Source organism: Homarus americanus, unplaced genomic scaffold (genome assembly GCF_018991925.1).
Source record: "Homarus americanus isolate GMGI-L3 unplaced genomic scaffold, GMGI_Hamer_2.0 scaffold4898, whole genome shotgun sequence".
NCBI classification, from domain to species: Eukaryota; Metazoa; Arthropoda; class Malacostraca; order Decapoda; family Nephropidae; genus Homarus; species Homarus americanus.
This window is the reverse complement of record NW_024713122.1, coordinates 1-19,503: the sequence shown is the minus strand read 5'-3', so window position 1 is coordinate 19,503 and position 19,503 is coordinate 1. Positions and strand designations below refer to the sequence as shown.

Below are 19,503 nucleotides of genomic sequence, written 5' to 3'. Positions count from 1 at the left end.
CTCTAATTTTATGAATTTACACACCCTCACAGATGAGTCACAGACATGAGGGCTCGGAGCAGTATAGTCACCTCTCACTTTACACGGATTTAATTAGCATGTTCTTAAAATAACACTAGCATTAAGTTAACACCTATTTTTAAATAACACAGTTTTCAAAAGAGTCCCATTGCGCCAGGCAGCATAGTTCTACATCTCATTGCTTTCCTACTTTACAAAAAAGGAAAGAGTAACAATCACCTTAACCTCAGCCATCAACATATGGTAACTCGAAAGCTCCCACTTCTCCCCATTCACCTGCTCTGTCATCTGATTCAAATGACTAACTCCCCCAGTAACCCCCACCTCTCCTCCACCACTAGTTCCTGCATGCCATCTCAGCCATCATTCAATGTTTACGTTCGCACAAATTTTCATTTAAAATCTATTTTCTTACTACTGTATTATTAGATTTGCTTCTATTATTGTATTATTATTGTTAATATATTTTTGTAAAAAAAACATACTGAAGGAAATAGATCCACAAATTAAAGTTTTTAGGGAGCGCTTCCCCTAACCCCCGCCATTTCCTTTATTTATGGGATAATTAGGTTTGATTTACACGGTCATTCTCAAGAACGTAACTACCATATAAATTGAGAGATGGCTGTACACAGCTTGTTCCAAAATGAGCAATCCTCAGTGAAGTGAGAGGTGCACCAGGCGAGCAAAACTGAGGTACTTGGATGTGCATTAATAAAAGCAACCAGTGGAGTTATGGTCTCCAGTTTGTGCAGTGGGCAATGAATAAAATGTACGGTACCATGAAACCACCAAAATGGTACCTTACCAGCTGTGTTTCCTATGGAAGAAAGTGCTTACAAGATAAGCACAAAAACTGTAATTGAAAACACACTTGCTTGACACCAGATAGGGTTATTGCACTACAATGGTATTAAATAAGGTGATATTCCCCAGAAATAACTTGGTATTCAGAAATTTTCCCACACAGAGTACCTGTGGAGATCCATCAATTAAAAGGTGCCACTGTAGAAGTAGCTGTCTAACATAGCAGGGCTCTCATTTGATAGACAGTCTTCATTGCAACAGAGCCTGTTATAGCCATAAATCATGTGGTGGGGAATGGGGGAAAATGAAAATTCTCCCAATAATGGACAGAGCTTGTATGGATTAGTTTGGTACAGTATTGGCAGGGTTTACTGTAATTTTATTTAATACACTTACCGTTTCCTTTCTTCCTCTTGACGACGGCGTTGCTCTGCCAGATATAATAGTTTTTCCTCCTCATTTTGCTTTTCTTCTTCCTTTAATTTCCTTGACTCCTCTTCCTGTTTCCTTCGTTCTTCTTCCTGGTTTCATAAATTAGAAATGGAGTCACAATCATTTTAAAGAAAAAATACACAGAAAGATGAAGTGTATGTAACCTGACTTTTAATATACTGTAAACCCTCGATAACTCGGAATTTTATACAACTCGGCATGGATATGTTCTCGGAATGGTTTCTTTTTTTTTACGGGGATTAGCCCACCCGGGCACAGGTCACTTGACCCACATCAGGGCCTGGGGGGGGCGAAGATATAATAATAATAATAATAATAATAATAATAATAATAATAATAATAATAATAATAATAATAATAATAATAATAATAATAATAATAATAATAATAATAATAATAATAATAATAATACAGGGGGGTAATAATAATAACACTGGTCTACAAAAAAATATTTTTTTTTTCTGGCATGAAACCTTTTAACTGTTTTTTACTAACTTTAAGGTGCTGAATCCAAATCTGATCTCAGATTTGCTCCATCACGTAACGTGCCAGAATTTACTGAGCTACCAGAGATTGAGGATATAGACCGGAATTCACCTGTTTCTACTGATGAAGATGAAGAGACTGATCTTTTCAAGCCATCTGGTGAAGATTGTGAAAAGCCAACGTTGTTTACTCAGTCAGAATTGAATGATCTGGTCAGAGATCTAAATTTGCCAAAACAGTCTGCTGAATTGTTAGCTTCCAGGCTTCAAGAGAAACGACTCTTAAAACCTGGCACGAGTGTCTCCTTTTATCGCAACAGAGAAGAGCAACTGCGGAAGTACTTTCATTCATATGACCAGCTTGTTTTTGTAATGATGTAGAAGGACTTCTTCTCTCCATGGGACTACCAGCATATGATAGTAAGGATTGGAGACTTTTTATTGACAGTTCTAAAAGGAGCTTGAAATGTGTTCTTCTTCATAACGGAAACAAGTACAGTTTTACCCCGCCTAACGCGGTTTCACTTAGCGCGTTTTCGCATATACGCGGTGCCCTGCCAAAGCTGAACTTTCACTTAACACGGATTTTTTCCACATATACGCGGTGAGTGTCCGGCTCGAGATGCTATTTTTACATTTTGCCCACGCGCCACCCGCCCGCCCGCCTGCCTGCCTCTCCCTCCTCCTCCCTCCGCTTGGGCAAGCGGCGCGGTAAGGTTGCGCAGTGTGTGTCTTTGTTGCGTTATCACTGACGTCATATGACGTCTCGGACTGTGATTGGCCATGCAGCCCTACCCCCCTCTGCTGCTAGCTGTAATTGGCTTAAAGTATTATGACGTGACCACCCCGAGGGAGGGAGGGAGGGAGGAGAGACGACGCTTGACCTAGCCGCGGCAGTTTCATCCCTCAAGGCCACCCCGGGTTAACGCGCATCCATTGTTCCGTAAAATGGCTTCCGCCGGACCACCACCGCCCCCAGAGAGAGACCTTTCCTTACCTGGACCCAGCGGCACTAAGCCAAAGAAGACACGACGTTCATTAAGCTACGAGGTGAAGTACCAAATTGTTCAAGATTTGGAGAAAGGAAGACGGCAAGTTGATCTCGCGCGCCAGCATGGCGTCAACGAATCTACGATTCGTACAATCAAGAAGGATGCAGCCAAGATCAAAGAGCACATGAAAATCACAAAGTCTGCAGGTGCTTCATCTATCAGGTATTGCCAGAACAGGGTGCTGGCAAAAGTGGAAAATTTGCTGGTGAGTTATTTGGTGCGTCAGGCGCGACGCAACATGGCGGTGGACACGCGCTCAGTGCAGGAGTACGCACGTGAGCTATACGCAGCAGTGACACGTAAACTGGGAATTGCAGAGCCCAAACCCTTCAATGCTTCCTCTGGTTGGCTGCATAGGTTTAAGAAGAGGAACAAGATCACCAACATCAACATTGGTGGTGAGGAAGCGAGTGCTGACCGTGCGGCGGCTAGAGATTTTCCTCCGTTTTTACGTGAGATTATGGAGGAAGGACAGTACAGTGACGACCAGGTGTTTAACATGGACGAATCTGGTCTTTTCTGGAAAAAGTTACCTTCCAAGACCTTCGTTGTCCAGTCTGCCAGCAAGGTAAGGGGCCGGAAGATGCAGAAGGAACGCATCACCGTCCTGTTTACCACCAATGCCTCCGGTACCTGTAAACCAAAGTTATCGGTGATTCACAAAGCCCGCAAGCCGCACGCCTACAAGAATATGGACATGAACAAGCTTAATGTCCACTGGCTAACCGCACGTAAGGCGTGGATGTCCTCTTCTCTGTCCCTCTTCTGGTTTGACAACTGTTTTGTTCCTGACGTGCAGAAATTCTGCGAGCAACAGAATGTTTCATTCAATATTTTGTTGCTCCTTGACAACGCACCAGGACACTCGCCCCTACTTATGGATCGTCACCCCAACGTAAAAGTGGTCTTCCTTCCTCCCAACACTACGTCATTAATCCAGCCCATGGACCAGGAGTTGATCTGCAATGTGAAAGCTGCGTACTCTGCAAAGAAGTTCAAGCTCCTGAACGACTCTACCAACACCAAGGATGAGTTGCGTAAGCTGGGTGACACCGACAGCGAGAGCAAAAGCGACGAGGACAAGGAACAAGAGGCGGCGACTCAAGAACTTCTCGTCAAACAATTTTGGAAGAAGTTTAACGTTAAACAAGCTGTAGACTTCTTGGTGGAGGCATGGGATCTGCTGACTATTGCTACGATTCGTCACGCATGGAGACATGTGTTGCATGGCATACCAGGTGAGAGGAGGAGTGAACCTGTGACTGGTGAGGTTCAGACTGTTGCAGTAGCAGTGGACCTTGCCAGAGAAGCTGCGCTCAATATTACAGCTGAAGGCTTCTCCGAGACCACCAACGAAGACATCCTGGAGGTGATCAAAGATCCTGAAGTGACTGCCGACGAGATGTTGGAAGAAGAACACGCCAGTGAAGAGGAGGAAGAAGGTGCGTCATTCTCCGAAGAACCTAGTTTAAGTCATAGTGATATTAAGTGTGTCATAGAGTTTACAGAAAAAATTAAGTCCGTCCTTTCCCGCGACAATGACGATGAACGCTATGACGTCTTCCATACCCGACTGGTGCAGGCTATGGAGCCGTACATCAAGGTGTATCACGACAACATCAACACCAGCCGTCAGCAAAGCATAACAGATTTCTTCGCCCGCAACCCACCACAGCCAGCCCAAGCCAGTGATAGTGAAAGTGAAGTTGACTTTGAGGGATTTGTCAGGGAAGCCCTGACAACTGTAAGTGACAGTGATGTTGATTCACCTAGTAATGGTGATTCACCTAGTAATGGTGATTCACCTGAGGGCCAGTAATCTGCCCTCTGCCTCGGAACCAGCCTCCATCCCCGTATGCCGACCCATCTCTTCTACTACCGTAAGTGTTCCGCAAAATTTTTCGTTTTTTAACCTATTCTTTATTTTTCCTATGTTAACCTTTATCTTTCCTAACCTAACCTCTTCTATATTACTTGTTTTTTCATGCCATCATAAAGTTAAGATAGAATTTTTACTACAACATAGTTATTTGTCGTCAAAAAGTGGAGTTTGGGGGTCGGGCTGGGTTCTATTGGAATTAATCCCATATGTTCTGTTGTTCACTTAACGCGGATTTCACTTAGCACGGGACCCTCTGGGTTCTATTGACCACGTTAAGTGGGGTACAACTGTATGGTTCAATTCCAATCGGACATTCTGTACAAATTAAAGAAGAGTATGAAAACTTTAAGACTGTTCTAGAGAGGTTGCAATACCATGCTCATGAATGGTTAATTTGTGTGGACTTGAAAATGGTAAACTTTCTATTGGGCCAGCAAGGAGGGTACACAAAATACCCCTGTTTTCTGTGCTACTGGGACAGCAGGGCTACAGCAGACCATTGGGTGAAAAAGAATTGGCCACCAAGACATAGTTTGATGCCTGGTGACAAGAATATCATTAACGATCCTCTGGTTGACAGGAAAAACATTGTCCTTCCTCCTCTGCACATAAAACTTGGGATCATGAAGCAATTCGTCAAGGCTCTTGATCATAGTGGAGAGTGTTTCAGATATATATGCTCAACCTTTCCAAGTCTTAGCGACGAGAAGAAAAAGGCAGGGATTTTTGATGGACCTCAAATAAGAACACTACTCAGAGATCCACACTTCCTTGCAACAATGACTGAGGCACAGGCAAGAACTTGGAATGCTTTCTCTAATGTGGTGCGGAACTTCTTAGGGAACAAGAAAGCGGACAACTATCAAGAAATTGTGGAAGAGCTGCTCTTGAGTTTACAAGCACTTGGATGCAGAATGAGTATCAAGGTTCACTACTTACACAGTCACTTGGACGAGTTTCCAGAAAATCTGGGAGAAGTGAGCGAGGAGCAAGGGGAGCGCTTTCATCAAGACATTAAAGTAATGGAAGAACGTTACCAAGGTCGATGGGACTCGAACATGATGGCGGACTACTGCTGGAGTTTGATGAGAGACATTCCAGAAGCTGTACATAAGAGATCGGCCAAAAAGAGGAAGTTTATGTAACTGTAACTTGATCTTAATACTTGCACTATTTCTACCGCACATTAATTGTTTTTTTTCACCCTTCAATGTTACATTTAAATATTATATGTGCATTAACTTTCCAATTTGATATTAAAAATTTTTGGTTATAGAAAAATACAAATTATAATGCTGAAAAAATTTATGTATACATGTTTAAACCGTCAATTTTGATCCAAAAGTTTACGTTTCCCAGCAAAAGTGCAATATGGTATATCTCAAAAACCTGATGTGATAGACAAAAACCAGTCATATTTGGATTCTACACCCCAAATTTACTTAAAATCCGTTTAAAAACCTTGTGCCAGAAAAATTGCGTTGACCGGTGTAATTAATTAAAATTAATAAAAATTTTAATAAACAAAATAACAGTAATAATAATAAATAACCGTAAATAGTAAAAAAAAAAAATCAAGAGTGAGAAACGACATACATTATGTATATTGTGTTGTCAACAGCAAAAATCTCGGCATATCTGGTAGCCTGTGTCACCTACCATACCTCTGTGTCACCTACCATGCCTGTGTCTCACCTACCATGCCTGTGTGTCACCTACCATACCTCTGTGTCACCTACCATGCCTGTGTGTCACCTACCATACCTCTGTGTCACCTACCATGCCTGTGTGTCACCTACCATGCCTGTGTGTCACCTACCATACCTCTGTGTCACCTACCATGCCTGTGTGTCACCTACCATGCCTGTGTGTCACCTACCATGCCTGTGTGTCACCTACCATGCCTGTGTGTCACCTACCATGCCTGTGTGTCACCTACCATACCTCTGTGTCACCTACCATGAATCTGTGTTACCTACCACACCTGTGTCACCTACCATGCCTGTGTCACCTACCATGCCTGTGTCACCTACCATGCCTGTGTCACCTACCATGCCTGTCACCTACCATGCCTGTGTCACCTACCATGCCTGTGTCACCTACCATACCTCTGTGTCACCTACCATACCTCTGTGTCACCTACAATGATGCTCCATTCTTCGCCTGCAGTGCTGGTAAGTGTTACTTTTTGTATATTTAGTAATTACCTGTACACACACACATATGGGTCGATGATTTTTGTATGAAGGGGGAAAGGCCTCGATAAGTCAGAATCTGGTATACCTCAGCAAGGCCAGAGCCCAGATGTGCTGATTTATCGAGGGTTTACTGTATAGTAAATATATACGAGAGTTTTAAATTCAACGCAACTATGAATAATTTAATTTCCAAGGTTACTGCTTAAACCTACCTGTTCTTTAATCTTCTTAACTCTAGCCTCTTCTGCACGTCTCTTAGCAAGAAGTTGCTGCTTTCTGTGCTGCTGCTGCTGTTCTCTTAGTCGCTCCTCTCTGTTCTTTCTATCTCTGTCTTGTTGTTTCTTTGCTTCTATAGCCTTACGCTCTCTTTCTTCACGAGCTTCCTGTACCCGCTTCATCCTTTCCTCGTTGCGTCTGTTATAAAATAATAATTGAATAAAATTAATGACAATTCATACAAGATTCATTAAACCACCCAACACCTTGTTCTCCCATTATTCATGCAACAATCCATTTGACACTCAGATAAAACTTGAATTATGAATCCTAAGAACAGCTCTGACTTTCATATTTCTAGATATTTATCTCCTGACCAACCTTTTCTGCCCCTCTGCTTTCAATTTTAATAATTCTTCTTTCTTTTTTATCGTCTCATCCTCTCGATCCCTCTTCTTTTGCAGTCCTGTTTGTCGCTTCTCCTCACGTGATGGCTTTGCTGGTTGTATTTTGATGAATGATGTTATTCCAGTAACTATGTTCGTTGGGTATTTAGCTTCATTTGGGTCACCAAATTTCTGTAATAAAACATGATTAAACTTCAAAACTTGATTATGAAGAATGAAAATATATAATAATAATAATAATAATACAGTAAAAAGAATTTGAAAAATACAAACATACACTGGCAAATATAGTATGAAAGTCACAGGAGTTTGTAATCTTTATTTTAGGCAAAATCATAGCAAACTTGGGGTTTTGTGAAGCAGTTCAGAACCTAACCCCCGTGATGACAAGGTTTCTATAGCACTGTTCGTCACTCATTTCACACAATTGTGGGCGGAGCCTCTGGACGACCACTTGGTAGCGGGGAGGGAGAGAGAGAGACAGGGAGAGAGAGAGAGAGAGAGAGAGAGAGAGAGAGAGAGAGAGAGAGAGAGAGAGAGAGAGAGAGAGAGAGAGAGAGAGAGAGAGAGAGAGAGAGAGAGAGAGAGAGAGAGAGAGAGAGAGAGAGAGAGAGAGAGAGAGAGAGAGAGAGAGAGAGAGAGAGAGAGAGAGAGAGAGAGAGAGAGAGAGAGAGAGAGAGAGAGAGAGAGAGAGAGAGAGAGAGAGAGAGAGAGAGAGAGAGAGAGAGAGAGAGAGAGAGAGAGAGAGAGAGAGAGAGAGAGAGAGAGAGAGAGAGAGAGAGAGAGAGAGAGAGAGAGAGAGAGAGAGAGAGAGAGAGGAGAGAGAGAGAGAGAGAGAGAGAGAGAGAGAGAGAGAGAGAGAGAGAGAGAGAGAGAGAGAGAGAGAGAGAGAGGGAGAGAGAGAGAGAGAGGGGAGAGGAGAGAGAGAGAGAGAGAGAGAGAGAGAGAGGGAGGGAGAGAGAGAGAGAGAGAGAGAGAGAGAGAGAGAGAGAGAGAGAGAGAGAGAGAGAGAGAGAGAGAGAGAGAGAGAGAGAGAGAGAGAGAGAGAGAGAGAGAGAGAGAGAGAGAGAGAGAGAGAGAGAGAGAGAGAGAGAGAGAGAGAGAGAGAGAGAGGAGAGAGAGAGAGAGAGAGAGAGAGAGAGAGAGAGAGGGAGAGAGAGAGAGAGAGAGAGAGAGAGAGAGAGAGAGAGAGAGAGAGAGAGAGAGAGAGAGAGAGAGAGAGGGAGAGAGAGAGAGAGAGAGAGAGAGAGAGAGAGAGAGAGAGAGAGAGAGAGAGAGAGAGAGAGAGAGAGAGAGAGAGAGAGAGAGAGAGAGAGAAGAGAGAGAGAGAGAGAGAGAGAGGGAGAGAGAGAGAGAGAGAGAGAGAGAGAGAGAGAGAGAGAGAGAGAGAGAGAGAGAGAGAGAGAGAGAGAGAGAGAGAGAGAGAGAGAGAGAGAGAGAGAGAGAGAGAGAGAGAGAGAGAGAGAGAGAGAGAGAGAGAGAGTCCAATTTACATGATACTTTTGATAATAAAAATAAAATACTGCTACAGTTATTATCTTATTCATTAAAAGACTTAGAACAAAATACACTAAAATATAATGGCTGTTAGCATAAGAATTATATATTTCTAATGTTGCAGTTGCTGCTGCACTGTTGCCATGTCTTGAATCTATTTTCAGTAACATCGGTGTATGACGAACAGTGCTATAGTGAATTACTTTTCAGGTTTTAAACAACTGCCGTCAGTCCTTAGCCCTCTCATTAACCAGGGTGTTCCTGTATATAATAAATACTGTATGCAAAACCTTTTGTATCTTGTGTTTTACCGAGGATGACGAGGTAAGCATCAGCCGACTTCTTGAGAAAGTTTTTGGTGTATCACGAGAGCTACCATGGGTACTGCTGCTGCTGCTGAGTAAAATCTTCTTTGGTCGAATAACCTACATAGGAAAAAAATATATCAATTATAAAATTTAGTAAAGGCATCATTCAGAACAAAGGAAAGTGTATATTGTATATAGAGTATACCATATGCAGTATGTAATACTACTGCACATTTCCCCAGCTGCAAACAAGGTGTCACTCAAATCAAGGACATATCCACTTACTGCTACAATTCCCCTGGAGTTTAGCAAATGCCGACCTTTCCAAAATGTCTAAATGCTCAGCAACTGCTTCTTCCAGTTGAAGTGATAAGTAGAAGAGATTAAAGTATAGAATGCCATCCATATAAAACAACAATAATATCCCATACATAACAAATAATGTAAATACTGTAAATAAAGTGATGTTAAACAATACAGAATAATGAAAGTAAAGTAATGTAAAATATGGGATCTTAGAGATTTTTGTAGTGAATGTATTGGATCCCATTCATAACTCGGGGACTGCCTGTAGTTCACATCACCAAATTGTGGAAGAGAAATAAAGATGATCAAGCTCACTCCTTATATTTTTAATCCCTATTTATATCTCTTTTAATTGAGTTTATGACTCAGTTGGACAGCACAACTATAACAGTAATAAGAAAAATACAAAAAAACACCCAAGTTTGAAAATACAGTACCTTATCTGAAGTACAAGTTGCAGGTGGGGTTCTGGCAGGGGGCTTTATCCGAACTCTCTGGGAGTCTGGAGTCTGAAATAAATACAGTGAGTTAATATATTATTGACATAGTTCAGCTTTTTTTCAAGATGAAACACGAAATTTGCTGCATGCATTTGATTTATCTTAATATGATGGAACATACACTAACCCCTCCATAAATTTAACTATGAAATACTTACAGGTAATTCTGACATGGGGAGAAGTCACGAATTATCTGAGAGATAGAAACCTGACAAGAGAAATGGGCATAAAACAATGAAGATATGATGAAGCCACCATTGAAGAACATTCCAGGGATTAACAACTTAATATTCTTGATTAAAGCTAAACAATAAATGCCATCTTTGATTAAACCACATCACAAAAGTAATTTTTTTTTTAAGAATGCCAGGCCACTGTTAACAATATTGGTATATACGTCAAGCGCTGTCATACTAAGAACCGCTCTCCAATAATTACCATTCCCAGTACAGTACAGTATGTGATCTCAGTATATGAGGACTAACATTAATCAAACCATTCATTTAATACAGTAATCTTTCACCACTGCCTCGTACAGTAAATATAAATACTGTACTGTACATACATTTCATAAATCTGCAATTATACCAGTACAGTTCTGATTGATTCAAGTCTGGTAATAAGGTTTATGAGTAAAAAAGGGTGCAATACTTGTACTATACTGTTTGTTGTTACCCATTGCAAAATTAAATTACTGTACACTACAGTGAAACCTCTATTTAACGGACAATGTAGAAAGGAGACTCCGCTATATAGAGGACCCGTTTTATGTGAATCCCACATCTAATGAACTACAGTATGTTAGATAGAGATAAAAGTCTCTTATATTGAGGATCCATTTGATATGAAACCCCATCTAACAGATTATATGGAGAGAGGAATCCATTATATGGAGGTTTCATTGTAAGAATGGACATCGAAAACTTGAAGAGTGTACAGTTGCTATCTACTGTACTTTACAAAGAATGCATTTAAGTAGGTAGAGTTCACTCAAAATAATAGGGTTTGGTAGTGGCAAAGTAGTCCCATGAAAAAGAAACATACTTTATTTAAAAAAATTCTATGTTTACTGCTATACAAGTGAGGAAGAAATTGTGGATGAACAGGAAGAACTAATCTAAGAACAAAGATGCACAAAGGAAATGCTTACCATACTACAAGTTTAATAACTAAAAGGAATTTCAAATTCTAGGTGCTGTACATGTGGATTTTGGCCATTAAGAGGGATGCACCAATATACAATACATACATAGAGTGACCATATATGAAGGATAGTATACTGTATATAAATACAGCCAGGTGATGCAAATACAGCACACTATCATTTCATAAGATATCAATGATTAAAGTAAAGTTAGTTTTTTGGGGGAAAGGGCCATTATATCTGCACATTTCAAAATGTAAGTAAACCCGAATAGCTTCTTTGCAAATAAAAATCAACACAACCTCCACAACCCATTACAACTCACGAACATTAAACATTTATTAGCTGTTTAATGGTGAAATAGTTCTGATAAACAATAAGCACCAATACAGTGACCCCTCGGTTAACGAACTCAATCCGTTCCAGAAGGTCGTTCGTTAACCGAAAAGTTCGTTAACCGAAACCATAGTTTCAATGGGTTTTTGGGTAATTGGTTCCAGCTCACCGAAAATTTCCTAAATTCAACAAAAATGGTAGAAAAGTTCACTTACTTTGAGGTGTGTATGTAGAAGGCTCCTGGATGATGATGATGATGATGGGAATTACAATGGGGGTGGAGGAGAAGGAAGAAGAGAAGGCATTGGGGTGGAAGAGAAGTCACCCCATGGCAATTATTGCTGCAATTCTATAAAATTTTAGTTCTCTGGTAAGCTTCTCAGATTATTTTTAACCAACATTACCTTAGTATTTTATATTGCTTATGTAAAATATATCAAAACACTCATTAATTTGCTTGGAAACACAGAAAAAGCAAGCTTTATTGAAGAGAGTCTCACAAAGATGTTAATGGAAAGAAAAGCAGAGAGACTAACGCCTGTTTGCTGTGTTAAGAGGCCGATGTTGCTTTTAAACTAGTCACTTTACCTTCAATTATGTTCAATACTGTAATTGTTAAATGACTAAAAAATTAACATTAAACTTCTTTAAAATTATTAACAGTATAAACTTCTTTATATTTACTTAAAAGGTTGAAAGTAATTGCCCTTGTATCCCATTAATGTATTGGCGGACTGATACTAAAGCTGCTGTCTGCCAGTAAGCGAAAACATGTTGAGGTTTAAGCCTGGTGAAATTAAGAATCAATTTTGTTCGTTAACTCAATTGAAGATCTCTGCGGAAGGCAGTTCAAGAATCCTCAAATTTCATAATCGATAAGGTGTCATATAAACGAGAGTCACTGCATACTGTAATTCCTGTGAACCCTGTGAACCCATTAATTTCCCTTTCTAATATTACCACCTCCTAATTAACAATACCCTTACATTTACAGTACTGTATGTTAGCCCAAGTAAATGCTCTCAGTACTGAAAAAATCAAACCTCCGAATATTTCATTGCTTTTCAACTCGGCACCTCTTGCAATCTCTAGGGCACGTTTTAAACTCCTGCGATAGTTCTTGTTGAACTCTCACCCTGTTAAAGGAACATTTGAGGCTTCTAGAAATGAATATATAATCGTAACAGTACAGTAATAAGTTCTTCATTAATGTTAAATAGTACATTTTATGTAATTTACACTATTATTCTATCTACATTTTGTAATTTTCTATTCTCTGCTCTATACTGTATACATAGGGCATATCAAGGAAACAGAAACCTCAAGAACAAAATGGTCATGCCAGAAACACTCGAAATACACAAAACATAACACACATAATGAAGCCATTTACAAATTTCAATGATTACTATCAAAACTCACCTCCTTTTGGGTAGGACTGATTGAAAGCTAACAACCATGAGATATAGCAATCATATATTATTTGTAATATCTAAAAAGAAAAAAAGTAAATTGGAAACTCTTGTAAATGGTTGGTTAGCCTTATATCTTTAGACTAAGTGACAGTCCCTGTGCATATCAGATTGCACCAGAAAAAACCAAACAAACTCATATTAAGTATGCCAACAGTCAGAAATAGCAACTTAAGACAGCTTGCTGAAAGGCCTATTCACATGACCCTGTTGGTGGTGGCAATAAATATCTTTAAACATTAATGACTTCTGGCAGAGACAACGTCCTGTTCACTAGCATAGTCAATGGCTTTCTTTCAATTACTGTAGTGTAAGTCTAATTTGCATTAGTAACTTACTCCTGTATAAATGCACCTCAACCTATTATATTCATGTCAGGTTTAGTAATAATTTCTCAAATACTGTACTATATTTTCTAAAACTTTACATATAACCAAGAGGAGCTTCTCACCTTTGCATGTCTAACTTCGTGCATGTCGTGTTACATAAGGCTGGGGAGTGTGTTACCTGAAAGATAAAATAGCCATTATATAAACAGAAATGGATATTTGCTTTATGTGGCCATCACAAATACAGGAGTCATGGACAAGCAATAAAATTACTCACAACTCACTGACTTATACTGGGAGGATTAAAAATATATATACAGTATAGTCTCACTGCAGCGTTTGGTCATTTCACCGGCACCTTGCCAGACTGGCAATTTTTATTTCACGGTTCATTCCATCATTTCGGAAAGCGGCGCGGGCAGTGCACACAAGGTCACCCAGTCAACAAAACATTACCGAGTTCTTCACCGCCACCCACCACGGCCAGCCCAAGTCAGTGATAGTGAGGATATGGACTTTGAGGGGTTTGACAAAGAGGCCCTGCAAGCCTCTGTGGTGGATAGTGATACAATTGATACAAGTGATACAGGTGAGGCCAATTAATCTGCCCTCTGCCTCAAACAACCCCCATCCTCGTGTGCCCAGCCATCTTTTCTACTAATGTAAGTGTTAAAAACCTAATATTATTGATATTTCTCTTAAATATTAATTGTGTGTGCATACCATCATAAAATTAAGATGTTATTTTTACTACAACGTACTATTGTGTCAGAAAAGTGTAGTTTGAGATTAGTCTCTATTTCAATAAATCCCATATGTTCTGTTATTTCGTTTACGTTTCTCGTGACCTCCACGGGTTCAATTGCCGCACAAATGAAAGACTATACTGTATACATTTTTTTACCAGAGTAACGAACTCAACCACTTATAAACACACCTCACACTCCTCAAGTTAGCTCTTCAACCTCATTAAGGGTTTCTCCAATGTGATTCTGATATGCAGTTGCCAATTCTCGTACAGTACAGCCTGTTTTTGAGCTGAAATATGATAAATTGATTAAATAAACTAAAAAAAATGCAAATGTAGAGATCAAAATGATACTGGCATGATGTCATCTCCACCCCACCAGGAAAATAATAAAAGTATCCTAAAACAAATGGCCCCACTTTACTGAAACCTACTTTGTACAACAGGTTTTTAATTAAACAGAAACAGATTTGTTCACCAGCACTGCAAATTAGGCTATTTGTCCTCCCTCCCTCCAGGACCATAACTTTAAACTGAAATATTGCATCTCAATGAAGCTTTACCACATTATGCATGGAATGAAATTTGTCAAATATTTTGTCCGTATCTTCAAGGATAAAATTAGGCATATTAATGAAGTGTTCATGTCAACCCTGAAACCTATGAACCAAAAGGATATCAAGGTACATTAACACAATGTAGCAACTGCCAGGCAATACGTCATGGACCAAGTGGGGACTTAACCTTCAAGGTTACAGCAGTACCCTGGATACAGTACAGAAATCTGTCTGTATTCACTCACAACCTAACCCAACAATGAAATATCCCCATGACACACTGGTGCAACTTGCATCGCCAAAAGACAAAAGTGTCATGCACAGTCCCGATTGAGGTCTAACTTATAAGGAAAGTTCATCTTCAATATATAATAAACAACATATCCTTCTGTAACTCTTTAACTAATATGGAAATTATCTTGAAATATCAACACAATATACTCCACTACCAGACAATGTCAACTTTAAAGATCAACAATGTTTTTACAATTGTTGACTGATTCTAAAAGATTATCAGAGATCACCTTTTCCAATATCCTTTACTCCTGACTTCTTCACACCACTGACTGCTTAAGATCATGGAAACATGCTATACTGTCGAAAGTTTCAGAGCAATCACAAAGTTTGTTTATAAGTCTGATCTTCACCTTGATCTCTGGTTATGCCCTGACTATAAAGGAAGACAAAATTGGCATAAGGTATAAAAAATAAAGGCTTTGCTAATGCATACTTTGGTAAAGTTTCAAAATAAAAATACAGTTGGTCCTCCATTAGCGGTCCATTCCGTTTCACCGTTAACCGGTCCTTCCAGAACCTAACATTCGCATTCCGGTCGAACCCCATTCAGAGAGCGGCTGGCAAACCGCCATTTTGGATCCAAACCCCGCCATCCGCCATGTTGTGTAGAGCAAAATGTGCTTAAGGTCAGTCATCAAACATTACGAGTTCTTTAGCCACCCACCACAACCGGCCCAAGTCAGTGATAGTGATAATTATAGTGAGGATATGGACTTGTATGGACTTGAGGGTTTTAACAAAGAGGCCCTGCAAGCCTCGTTGGATAGTATACAATTGATACCAGTGATACAGGTGAGGGCCAATAATCTGCCCTCTGCCTCCGAACCAACCCCCATCCCTGTGCCCAGCCATCTTTCTACTAATGTAAGTGTTAAAAACCTAATATTATTGATATTTCTCTAATTATTAATTGTGTGCATGCCATCAAAAGTTAAGATAATATTTTACTACAACATAGTTTTGTGTCGTCAAAAGTGGAGTTTGGGGATCGGCCTGACCCATTTCACTAATCCCTTATGTTATGTTGTTCACTTGAGTTCCTCACTTTCCCACCCTCCGGGTTACATACCCGCGTAATGTGAGACCAACTGCTGTGCATACTTTAAGAGTTCTTAAATTTTGATAACAGTTGGAGAGATGGATAACTAAAATCTAGTCCTCATATTTTGCCAAAGCAGCAGGGACAAAAGAGTACATTTCATGAACATAGTAACTTTGACCTTAGTGAACCACTCAATCCTCCTCCCTCACTTTGCTTGTATACTGTTCCTTTAATGAAATAATTTTATTGTCTATGGCCATTATCTGCACATTTTACAATCATTATACTGTATATTACTATTCTCCACCTATTACACCTCAAGAGCATCACTCACCCAGCAAATGTTCGTGGAGAATGTTTTACAGGGGTCATCCGCGTGTCCCCTTCTGACAGTAGAAGACATTGGAGAGTCCTTGTCTGAATTTGGTGTACAGCAAGCACGCTTAAAACTAGTGTGTACTGGACTACCTGGAGTTACAACTTGGACAGTTGACGACGATGGACAAGGGCTTAATAATAAAGCTGGCAACTGGCGCACCTTAGATCGATTATCCGGCGAACCGGCCCAATTTCTGTGTTCTGGTAGATGTAGCAGCCATTACAGTATTCTCAGAGGTATAGGAGGTCGCTGATTGTGATGGCTTCATAGATGTTACTGATGGAACAGACCTAACAAGTGGTGATTTCTGTACAACCTGAGATGATTTGCCGTCTTTCTCATCTTCAGGTTCAGTAAGAAATAAACATAGACCAAGTTTTTCTGAAGCCACAGATTCTTTTCAGGTTGTTCTTCCATTTTCTTACACCTTGTCCTTGTAGATCTAGTAGGCTGATCTACACCTAACTCGTCAAACATTCGTTTCTTTGTTCTTGTTGTCCCTGGTTTTTGGATTCATTGTCTACTGATTTATTAATGTCATTCTTACTGGAGTCTCAGTTAAGAAATTACCTCTATCACCTTTTTTCTTTGTAATGAGTAGAACGAGACATTGGGATTTTCTCAGATGGTTACAGCAAAGCTTTCTCATGGGTATTATTATACCCTCCTCTACTGAAGACTGTGAATCATATTCCACATTTTCAAATTTGTTAGTCTGTTCTTTTGCCCGAGAGTCATTCTTGGTTTTGGAAAGTCCATGGTGGTAACAATTGACCTTCTGATTCATCAATTGTATCGAGCAAATGTAGAACCTCCTTGCTTGTACGAGTTAATCTTGTTGGGAATGGGATGAGGCTGATCTGCTGTGCATACCATATTATCTGATATCTCCTCGTGTTGATAACTGCACCTTTTTGTTTTGCTCTGAGTAGTCCGACCACTTTATATTGGTTGTAACAAGTTTTCTGTTTGCTCTGGCAAACTCTAACTTCTTCAGGGGTTCTGGATTGAGTATACCTCGTCATAATTCTCAACATTTTGTACATGCATTTTCAGCAATTATTGGGAGATAAAGGCTCTTCTTTTCTTTGCCTTTACACATCTCATTCCTGATCTCGAACATCCAGTTCCTATTCATGCTTTTGTTATCGTCGCTGTCTTCTAACCTGAGGTTAGAGTATGAACAAAGTTTTTCACTGAATAACCTAACAATTCTCCTGATATGCATTTGTAACATAACTTGTGTTGTATCTTTGAACTATCACTTCTTGAGATGTGTAATGAGATAACTTCAGACTGACTTTAACACTTTAGACATTTTACACCATCATTCCTTCTTACTTGGTGTGTCTAGTGCTAAAGGAGGATAACAGCTGATCTGGCGCGATCAACAGTTGATTCATATTCCATCTCTTCAAAAGAGACTCACAATTTCCATGACCAGAGCTCTGCCTTTTATTTTTATAACTGCATAAATCAGTAAATTACATAGACTACAGGTACATAAATATATATTTTCTCAAGTATTTTAACATCACATGGTTGGCCACAAATTCCAACAAGTTTCACAGTACGTTAAGATATGAGAAGTTACAAGATCTGTCACTTTAGAGTTCATATATTGAGACAATTACTTGCTTAAACAGCTACCACTGAAAATGTTGTGCATTTTGTATTATTCAATTTAGGCTCTGTCTGCCCTCTGATCTAAGCTAATCAAACAACTTTAACCCCACATCTACTCTCACATGGCCACACCAATGAGTTCCTATAAAACATTCACTTGAGTTATTATAAATGGCAAGTAAGGTGTCAATGGTCCATAAATACCTGGAGCTGCTTTCAAAGAGTCTCCCTTGAAAATAACCTGACATGTTCCTCTTTGTCTTTTTTTGTCATAGGTACTTTTCATTTTCTCGTGAGCGAGCTGTCAGAAATAGTAAAATAATCCAAGTTATGGCTATAGAAAATACAGTATTATTCTTTGAAATTTATCACAAATTTACATTGCTAATATGCGTCAAGTGTACGTATTATGTACCCAATGATAACTAATAAGAAACTATTTATCATTTCTTCCTTACTAATGAGATACAAATTGCAGCGAGAGAAATATGAAGGAACAAAATACAAAGCACTTGAATAATTGTTCCACATACAAAACTTCATAGGAGGGATAACAGAATACTTTCAAGACCAGTGTATCAGCAACAGGAAATGGCTAAACAGAATAAACAAAAAAAATCATTACAGAACAATTATTCCTGTAACAATTTGGATAATTACCCGAGATGCAGCTCTGCCCTCCTTGGGGTGTTTCAAGAGGGCTTTGATTATTGATGTTGCTTCCTCAGTGTTACAAGTGGACAACCTCTGATGATGAAATACTTCCTATCCTGCGGGGATGCAGGTGAATACAAGATGATAATAATAAAACAGCAAACACTATGGAAAGACATACAGTACAGTACAGTATTCCAAGTTACATTCCTAGATCATGTCCATAACAAATTTATTGGAACCCAGAACCATGGGTAGTAGGCAGCTACCAAACATGGAGGTACTACCACCTGGGAAGATATTGGCAATAAGTATTGTCTCAATAGACTCTGCTGCCATATGGCACCACAAAATTGTGACCAAGTCCCAGGTTGCTGAACTGACTTTCTGTTCATTTACAACAATACCTGCAGGGTCTCAATTGTTTTCTTACTTTGACAAACAACGTAATACATATATTGTTTCACTCTGAACTTTTTTCCTTTCTTTTTTCTATTGTCATTTATTATATCATTATAATCAGTATTACTGTATATCATACAATATTTTTATTTTTCTAATTTTTTATTATTATTATATTTTCGCCCCCAGGCCCTGATGTGGGTCATTGACACTGTTCTGGTGGGCTAATTCCCTTCTCCCAATAAATAAAATTCACAATAAAATAAAAAAACCCATCCCACCCGTACTTATAAAATCATAACAAATTATAGCCTGTAAATAATATGTGGAGTCATAATGCTGAACAAAGTACAACAGTAATTCATTAGTACAGTATTGTACCTGG

At 39.4% G+C, this 19,503-nt stretch overlaps 1 protein-coding gene across 1 annotated transcript; it reads right to left on the bottom strand.

The window, feature by feature from the left end:
• Positions 1-1,199: 1,199 nt before the first annotated feature.
• LOC121865799 (vicilin-like seed storage protein At2g18540) lies at positions 1,200-10,305 on the bottom strand. The gene is made up of 6 exons (XM_042365362.1): positions 10,291-10,305; positions 10,070-10,141; positions 9,309-9,443; positions 7,496-7,692; positions 7,111-7,312; positions 1,200-1,349 (listed from the first exon to the last, which is right to left on the bottom strand). Exons 1-6 carry the CDS (start codon positions 10,303-10,305, stop codon positions 1,221-1,223), a joined length of 750 nt encoding a protein of 249 aa, XP_042221296.1. The 3' UTR covers positions 1,200-1,220.
• Between the last annotated feature and the right edge of the window lie 9,198 nt (positions 10,306-19,503).

Coding starts and splice junctions, on each gene's coding strand:
- LOC121865799 (XM_042365362.1), bottom strand. Junction 7,693..9,308: donor TAAAACACAAGATACAAAAG/GTTTTGCATACA, acceptor GTTTTATTACAG/AAATTTGGTGACCCAAATGA. Junction 1,350..7,110: donor TTAAGAAGATTAAAGAACAG/GTAGGTTTAAGC, acceptor TTATGAAACCAG/GAAGAAGAACGAAGGAAACA.